The 9,475-nt window shown below is 37.7% G+C and overlaps 1 protein-coding gene and 1 long non-coding RNA gene across 4 annotated transcripts; both read left to right on the forward strand.

The window, feature by feature from the left end:
- The first annotated feature begins 3,957 nt into the window (after positions 1-3,957).
- On the forward strand, positions 3,958-6,552 carry LOC127839846 (fidgetin-like protein 1). The gene is made up of 6 exons (XM_052368236.1): positions 3,958-3,987; positions 4,202-4,222; positions 4,255-4,362; positions 4,612-4,667; positions 5,080-5,243; positions 6,464-6,552. The coding sequence occupies exons 1-6, from the start codon at positions 3,958-3,960 to the stop codon at positions 6,550-6,552; spliced, it is 468 nt and encodes a 155-aa protein (XP_052224196.1).
- A 193-nt stretch (positions 6,553-6,745) lies between these two features.
- On the forward strand, positions 6,746-9,102 carry LOC127838813 (uncharacterized). 3 transcript variants are annotated; one of them, XR_008029971.1, is made up of 2 exons: positions 6,746-6,787; positions 8,872-9,102. It is a non-coding gene; the product is annotated as an uncharacterized LOC127838813 (long non-coding RNA). The 3 variants fall into 3 exon arrangements; XR_008029972.1 differs by lacking the exon at positions 6,746-6,787 and adding an exon at positions 6,858-6,899; XR_008029973.1 differs by lacking the exon at positions 6,746-6,787 and adding an exon at positions 6,970-7,011.
- The last annotated feature ends 373 nt before the right edge of the window (positions 9,103-9,475 follow it).

Consider the following 9,475-nt stretch of genomic DNA (forward strand, 5'->3'; position numbering starts at 1 on the left):
CTACATGCCACACCCATTTTTGGGTCACTAGGTCAAAGGTCAAGGTCACTGTGACCTCTAATATAAAACATTAACATAGGCTCTAAAATCAAAGTGCTTCCAACTACAACTTTGAAACTTCATATGTAGATGCACCTTGATGAGTTCTACACGCCGCACCCATTTTTGGGTCACTAGGTGAAAGGTCAAGGTCACTGTGACCTCAAATATAAAACTTTAACATAAACCTTAACATTTGCTTTAAAATCAAAGTGCTTCCTCCTACAACTTTGAAACTTCATATGTAGATGCACCTTGATGATTTCTACACGCCACACCCCATTTTTGGGTCACTAGGTCAAAGGTCAAGGTCAGTGTGACCTCTAATATAAAACTTTACATAAACCTTAACATTCACTCTAAAATCAAAGTGCTTACACCTAAAACTTTGAAACTTCATATGTACATGCACCTTGATGAGTTCTACACGCCACACCCATTTTTGGGTCTTTAGGTGAAAGGTAAAGGTCACTGTGACCTCTATATAAAACTTTAACATGGCTCTAAAAGCAAAGTGCTTCCACCTACAACTTTGAACTTCATATGTAGATGCACCTTGATGATTTCTACATGCCACACCCATTTTTGGGTCAATAGGTCAAAAGTGAGGTCACTGTGACCTCTTATATAAAACTTTAACATAAACCCTTACATTCGCGCTAAAATCGAAGTGCTTCCACCTACAACTTTGAAACTTCATATGTACATGCACCTTGATGAGTTCTACACGCCACACCCATTTTTGGGTCATTAGGTGAAAGGTCAAGGTCACTGTGACCTCTAATATAAAACTTTAACATAAACCTTAACATTCGCTCTAAAATCAAAGTGCATCCACCTACAACTTTGAAACTTCATATGTAGATGCACCTTGATGATTTCTACACCGCCACACCCATTTTTGGGTCACTAGGTCAAAGGTCAAGGTCACTGTGACCTCTAATATAAAACATTAACATAGGCTCTAAATCAAAGTGCTTCCAACTACAACTTTGAAACTTCATATGTAGATGCACCTTGATGAGTTCTACACACGCCACACCCATTTTGGGGTCACTAGGTGAAAGGTCAAGGTCACTGTGACCTCTGATATAACTTTAAACATAAACCTTAACATTCGCTTTAAAATCAAAGTGCTTCCACCTACAACTTTGAAACTTCATATGTAGATGCACCTTGATGATTTCTACATGCCACACCCATTTTTGGGTCACTAGGTCAAAAGTCAAGGTCAGTGTTACCTCTCATATAAACTTTAACATAAACCTTAACATTGGCGCTAAAATCAAAGGCTTCCACCTACAACTTTGAAACTTCATATGTACATGCACCTTGATGAGTTCTACAACACCACGCCACACCCATTTTGGGTCACTAGGTGAAAGGTCAAGGTCACTGTGACCTCTAATATAAAACTTTAACATAGGCTCTAAAATCAAAGTGATTCCACCTAAAACTTTGAAACTTCATATGTAGATGCACCTTGATGAGTTCTACACGCCACACCCCATTTTTGGGTCACTAGGTGAAAGGTCAAGGTCACTGTGACCTCTAAAAGAAAAAAAAAAAAATCTGACAAGCTTTCGCAGCCGAGCCTTGGCACCCGTTATGCAGTGCTCTTGTTTTATGCATTGGAGTGTTACATGCTCACACATGACTTTTGGTTTCAGATTATGGACAGTGGTCCACCACTGACCTGGGATGATGTGGCAGGACTGGAGTTTGCTAAGAAAACCATCAAGGAGAATCGTTGTCTGGCCTATGCTGAGACCGTGAGAATTGTGCAATATACCCATATCCATGAAATATTCATAATAATAATGGTTGTCTTGTAGCTAAATTATCATCCCAGAGTAGATCATAAAAACAATTGTACCTATAGAAATGTTATGTAGATACATAGGCTACACTTTCACAATACACAGTCTAACCTGCCCCAGCGACCACCTATGAATTGTGACCCCTGTCAATAACAACCACATAGATTTCCTCTCCTACTATGTCACTTTATAGTTTACCTGCGAATAAGACCCATCTGCAAACAAGTGGCCACAATTTTACATTTCCAAAAGTCCAATTTTAAAGTAACATCGACCACTTAATCATAAGTTCATAACAATCAACGATTTCACAATGGCTGCCATGATGCTGTGACAGTCATGTGATAAACATCTTACCACTGAATGGGCCGGTCGCTACAAAGATATTGGCAAGTAAAAGTTTCCTGAACCCGATAGTAGTTTTTTGTTTTTTAACGCACATTGATAATTGGAAGCCGCCTGCTTCTTTTATGTAATTGAAAATTTTGGAAAGTGTAAGAAGTTGACTTTTATTTTAGTGGCTTGCGAATAATGTACTAATTGCAGAAAATATCAAAGAAAAGTTTGGGGCTTACATCAGCTCATAAGGGAAATTTACGGTTTTGTTACAATTACGATGCCAGTTACACACATACATTTTTATATTCATTCCTTTCTGGGTGATAAGACAAGTAGATATGTCAAAAGTTATTTATACATGTATTTTATTGTTTAAATAAATAATAAAACATTAGACAATTGAAATAACAAATGTAAAAACAAAACTGTGTTTTCAATTCTATATTACATTTTACATGCATAACTATTCAAACTTTAAACAATAGAGCACATACATAGATAAGGTACCTATTAAAAGCCTACTAACATATTTAGCAAAGTTTTGATCCAGAAAATAAAGACCACCTCTGAACAATCACCACAACAACAACATCCCTTGAGGTGTATGTATTGGCAGGTTAGACTGTATATATCATTAAACTGGAATCACAGCATGCAAGTACCACTTCAGTGCTCCAGCTAGGCCTAAATGGAAGGGCGGTCCGTCCTACCCTTCTGAAGCTCCACCCTGCCCTTCTGAAGCCCCGCCATACCCTTTTATTAAAAAAAAAAAATACATTTTTTTTTTATTTTTAGGAGACATTATAATTTATAAATCTCTTATTACATTGTTATTAATTTATTCCTTATTGTACATTGTTATTAAGTTATTCCTCATTGTAGACATTTTATTTGCATGGATTAATAATAATGAAAATTATATATTATAGCAATTATTAATACTGGTAATAGGACAATTAATATGCAACAGGGAGCAATCTTGATATGACCATCCACTGGAATGTGCCCTTTTGACAAAATACTGCACGCTTGAAAGTACCCTTTTGACAAAATAGCCCCTACCCTGCCCTTTTCAAATCCTAGCTGGAGCACAGCAGTCAATGTGTGCACTTACGTGAAGTCACTCAATTGATATTATTGCAGGGATATCTTCACTGGTCTCAGGGGTCCACCAAAAGGTTTACTACTGTTTGGACCACCAGGGACGGGAAAAACTCTCATTGGTGAGAACACTGGCACTTTAAATTCTTATATTTTCTTATTTTCTAAATACATGTAGTCTATTACTTAATGTTTTTATACTCTTGCATAAATTTGTTTTCATTTCTGAAAAAATGTTTAATACATATAATTATTTCAATAACAGATATTTTCAACACACAAATAAATCTTTTAAAGTTAAACTGACTATTAGAAGTGAAACCCAGACTGTGGAGTGTTTTCACAATTGTGGGGATATATTTCAGGTAAATGCATTGCCTGTCAGTCCAAGTCGACTTTTTCTGCATCAGTGCTTCTTCCCTGACATCCAAGTGGGTAAGGAATGCAGCATGATTTATGCAAGAAGCTTGTGGTTATGTTTAAATTTGATTTATAAACCCGTACTGTAAGTTTGATGTCTAGCTGAATACATGTAAATAATTGCTTCGTAAATGTTTGTATGTTTTTGTTTGTTGTTCTAATGTTTATGGTGAATATTGATCAGTGGAGATGGAAAGTGCCATTTAAATGTTAACGTAAGAAAGTCAAACCAAATAACATGAGGAAAAACAGCTCCACGAAGTATCATGTAAGAACAGCTTGTGCCATCTGCACAGGTTTATCCAAGATTATACATGTTTACTATCCACGTATTTTCTGTTTCAGGGAAGGTTTCGAAACATAATCCCTTTGATGCTTGTACATATTTGTAGATTTTCTAACAAAGTATTTTATGACATTTTTACTACAAACTTTGAGTGTTATCTTTTGTAAGTAGCATTGTGTGTGTGTTGTGTTTGCAGGTGGGTGAAGGTGAGAAGATGGTGCGAGCGTTGTTTGCTGTGGCCCGTGCCAGACACCCGCTGTTGTGTTCATTGACGAGATTGACTCCCTGCTTACACAGAGAACAGATGGGGAAAATGAGGCCTCGCGTAGAATCAAGACAGAGTTTCTGGTGCAATTGGTATGTACAGTGAATGTACATGTGTATAGATATAGGTAGTTTAAATGTATCTGCATGCACAGTTCTCTTATGCCAGTATTACATGTAATGAGGCATGTTCTCTTTTGACGCTCCAAAGTAAATGATAGGGTGACTAAAAGTTAAATAAAATAAAAAAAATTGTGGATTTAATATTCTGCATACTTGTGCTGACATATGTTAAAGTTGTTATGTTTTCTGTTCAAAATAATCCTTACATTTGTTTTCTAGGATGGTGCATCTACTAGCTCTGATGATAGAATTCTTGTTATTGGTGCTACCAATAGGTAAACGGAAACTTGTCCATTTAATTATGTAATAGTAGTTGAATAATTTTACAAAAATATGTGAGTTATGAAAGAATGAGTTTCAAACAACCTGAATAATTTATGCTCAAGAAAGCTAAAAAGAGTTTTACAAGTATACTATATTTAGTGTGTTGACATTAAATGCTAAAAATTGCTCAGACTAGGTTGAGGAAACTTGGTACATGTATGTGGATAGAGGGACAGATGGGAATGTGGCAATGTGCACATATCTGTTTTGTTGCCACCAAAATTATGGTTGCTATGATAACATGTTAATGATTCTATGTTTGGGTCTCATGATAACGTCTTATTTACAGTAAAAATTATGCTTAGTCAGTAGGAAAGGTATTACTTTATAGGATTAAAAGCTGCCTTTTTGTGTTAGCAGCAGGCCGCAGGAAATAGATGAGGCAGCCAGACGACGGTTTGTAAAGCGGCTATACATCCCACTGCCAGAGACAGAGGCCAGAAGGTCCATCATCACTAACCTGCTTCGACAGCAGGAGTATGCACTGTCAGACCGGGATCTAGACCACATATGTACACATACGGATGGTAAGGGAATGAACATCTTTATGTACGGGCCTTGCTCTGTGGAAACTGGGCTTAATGTAAGTGCCTTAAGTTTGGATGAAATTTATTTGCAAGGGCATAGTAATTTTATGTCCCCCACTATAGTAGTGGGGACATATTGTTTTTGCCCTGTCTGTTGGTTGGTCCTGTTGGTTGGTTAGTCTGTTGGTTGGTTGGTTTGCGCCAACTTTAACATTTTAACAATAACTTTTGCTATATTGAAGATAGCAACTTCATATTTGGCATGCATGTGTATCTCATGAAGCTGCACATTTTGAGTGGTGAAAGGTCAAGGTCAGAGGTCAAATATATGTTGCCAAAATCGCTCATTTTATTAATTCTTTTGCAATATTGAAGATAACAACTTCATATTTGGCATGCATGTGTATCTCATAGAGCTGCACATTTTGAGTGGTGAAAGGTCAAGGTCAAGGTCATCCTTCAAGGTCAGAGGTCAAATATATGTGGCCCAAATTGCTTATTTTATGAATACTTTTGCAATATTGAAAATAGCAACTTGATATTTGGCATGCATGTGTATCTCATGGAGCTGCATATTTTGTGTGGTGAAAGGTCAAGGTCAAGGTCATCCTTCAAGGTCAGAGGTCAAATATATATGGCCCAAATCGCTTATTTTATGATTACTTTTGCAATATTGAAGATAGCAACTTGATATTTGGCATGCATGTGTATCTCATGGAGCTGCACATTTTGAGTGGTGAAAGGTCAAGGTCATCCTTCAAGGTCAAATATATGGGTCAAACTTGCTCATGTAATGTCACTTCTGCAATATTGAAGCTAGCAATTTTATATTTGAAATGCGTGTGTTTCTCAAGGAGCTGCACATTTTGATGAAGGGTCAAGGTCAAGGTCATCCTTTAAGGTCAAACGTCATATAGGGGGACATTGTGTTTCACAAACACATCTTGTGTATGGGCACTTTGGTACATGTAGCTACTGGTTGCTTTACCATTTCATGTGTTAAAACGCTATGATATAGAGCATTGAATGCAATTTATGTTACATATTGGGTTTGTAGTTATAGAAATATGTAAGTGTTGTATTTAAAATTTAGCATGATGTGGCATTCGGTGCTATAATAGTTTGTTCAAAATTACATAAAGGTGTTACATATTCAGGTCGAATACCATGCATACCCGTATAACAAGCACCTCATTAGTAGTCCTGTCTCTCTATGACAGGATTCTCCGGTGCAGACATGGCCACTCTGTGTCGGGAGGCTGCCCTGGGACCCATACGTGACATGTCCTTTGGGGACATGAGAACATAGCCGCTGACCAGGTATGATGATGTAAGACATGTCCTTTGGGGACATTGAGAACATAGCCACAGACCAGGTATGATGAAGTGAGACATGTCCTTTGGGGACATTGAGAACATAGACGCTGACCAGGTATGATGATGTGAGACATGTCCTTTGGGGACATTGAGAACATAGCCGCTGACCATGTATGATGATGTGAGACATGTCCTTTGGGGACATTGAGAACATAGCCGCTGACCAGGTATGATGATGTGAGATATGTCCTTTGGGGACATTGAGAACATAGCTGCTGACCAGGTATGATGATGTGAGACATGTCCTTTGGGGACATTGAGAACATAGCCGCTGACCAGGTATGATGATGTGAGACATGTTCTTTAGGGACATTGAGAACATAGCCGCTGACCAGGTATGATGATGTGAGACATGTCCTTTGGGGACATTGAGAACATAGCCGCTGACCAGGTATGATGATGCAAGACATGTTCTTTGGGACATTGAGAACATAGCCGCTGACCAGGTATGATGATGTGAGACATGTCCTTTGGGGACATAGAGAGCATTGCCGCTGACCAGGTATGATGATGTGAGACATGTCCTCTGAGAAAGGAAGGGTGCCTATTGATTTTGAAGCACTATTTTAGGAGAATGATTTTAACTGCAATCATGCAAATGGGAGGTACATGGGAGGAAAAGAAGCTGCATTTTAATTTTAAGGTTAACGTCATATGAACTTGTATAAAGAAAAAAAAAACATGATATCTAGTGCAATCTTTGAATTTCTATCATCTTAACTGACATGCAGGTTTCTTGTTGCAAAAAAATGACATATATTGTGAGGTCAAGGTCACAAGTTTTTTATGCTCCCCGAAAATATTCGGGGAGCATATAGTTGCCAGTTTGAAGTTCCTTGCTTCCTTACTTATATACTTCCTTACTTCCTTCCTTCCGTCACACTTTTGTTACAGTTTCTCATAGCGCCTTCAATATTTTACCGATCTCATACATATTTGGCATGTAGGTACCTAGCATGGACCTCTAACTTTTGATGAGGTTTGAGTTCACTGGGGTCAAGGTCACCAAGGCTAATAACAGATTTTTCCGTCACAATGTTGTTACAGTTTCTCATAGCACCTTCAATATTTTTCTGATCTCTTATATATTTGGCAAGTAGGTACCTTTCATGGACCACTACCTTTTGATGAGGTTTGAGGTCACTGGGGTCAAGGTCACCGAGGCTAATAATAGATTTTTCCGTCACAATTTTGTTAGTTTCTCATAGCGCCTTCAATATTTTACTGTTCTCTTACATATTTGGCATGTAGGTACCTTGCATGGACCTCTACCTTTTGATGAGGTTTGAGGTCACTGGGGTCAAATTCAAGGTCACCGAGGCTAATAATAGATTTTTATGTCCCCCATTACTATAGTGGGGGACATATTGTTTTTGCCCTGTCTGTTGGTGCGTTTGTTTGTGCAAACTTTAACATTTGCCATAACTTTTGCAATATTGAAGATAGCAACTTAATATTTGGCATGCATGTGTATCTCATGGAGCTGCACATTTGAGTGGTGAATGGTCAAGGTCATTCTTCAAGGTCAAATATATGGGTCAAAATCGCTAATTTTAATGTACACTTTTGCAATATTGAAGATAGCAACTTGATATTTGGCATGCATGTGTATCTCATGGAGTTGCACATTTTGAGTGGTGAAAGGTCAAGGTCATCCTTCAAGGTCAAAGGTAAAATATATGGGGACATAGTGTTTCACAAACACATCGCTTGTTTTAGGTGGTTATTAACACATAGATTGACAAAGCGCATCATCGGGGAGCATCCATCAGTTTCACTGATATTCTTGTCTAAACAAGAAAGTAGTGTCAACTCAGCAACTTGGGAACGCTTTGACCTATGATAATGGGACATTATTGTAGTGGTTACTAGGGTGGAGAGACACCCATGAAAAAGGTCATCAGGTCTAAGATTACCAGTGCTTGTTACACAAAATTGGTTTCTTCTTATTAATATCTGGAGATTTCTAAGGATCATTTAATGTGTTTGCTGACAAGTTTGGAGGAAAGATGACCCCTTATGGTTTTGCCAACTGAGATCTAAGGTAAAGGTCACAGGGTAAGCTTTCATGCAAGTGTCTTTTTCTAATATGATCAAGTAAAGTACAGTGCTGCATATACCAAGTAATAAATATGTGGTGAACAGTCCGTTTATAAAAAACAAGCGTATTCATATGCATTACACCTTGTATTATCAATTTGTTGATTATTTAATTTTTACTATTTTTATATGGATTTATATTGCTTTTTAGGTGCGAGCCATTACTTTTAAAGACTTTGAGGCAGCCCTGCGCAATGTGAAGCCCTCAGTGTCTCAAAAGGACCTCGACATCTACATCGACTGGAACAACACTTTCGGCAGTGGAAGTCGCTGAACTGGTCAAAGACAAGGATCACTGAATTGTTACATTTGTTAAGTTGTTATACTGTTGCCCCTTTTCATCTGTTATAAATCATTTATGCAAATAAACATGTAAAACATACATTAATTGTACCTTACAGCCAGACAATAGTTACAAGGTATTTTGTTTCAACCATTTTGCTCATTTTGTTCAGCAACCAGGTTTTTAACCTTGTTTAAATCCTGGTTATCAGTTTGAGGTTTGGCGGAAACGCGTCTTGGCAGCATCAAACAGATGGTTGCAGTCAATATCTTAAGTTTGCATTAACCAATCTTTATAATTTTTGGGATATGGCAAGCATGTATGGAGAATGCTTGCGATTGTTCTTTGGGCTTATCGAGTCAAGGTCGATGTTGCTAAAACAGTAAAGCGAATTTTGCTTAAAACAGTAAAGCGAATTGTGCTTAATTTTTTTTTAGATGGATGTAATGTAAGTTAATTTTGTGTAGGTAGC

The sequence above is a fragment of the Dreissena polymorpha genome, chromosome 7 (genome assembly GCF_020536995.1).
Source record: "Dreissena polymorpha isolate Duluth1 chromosome 7, UMN_Dpol_1.0, whole genome shotgun sequence".
Taxonomy (NCBI): domain Eukaryota; kingdom Metazoa; phylum Mollusca; class Bivalvia; order Myida; family Dreissenidae; genus Dreissena; species Dreissena polymorpha.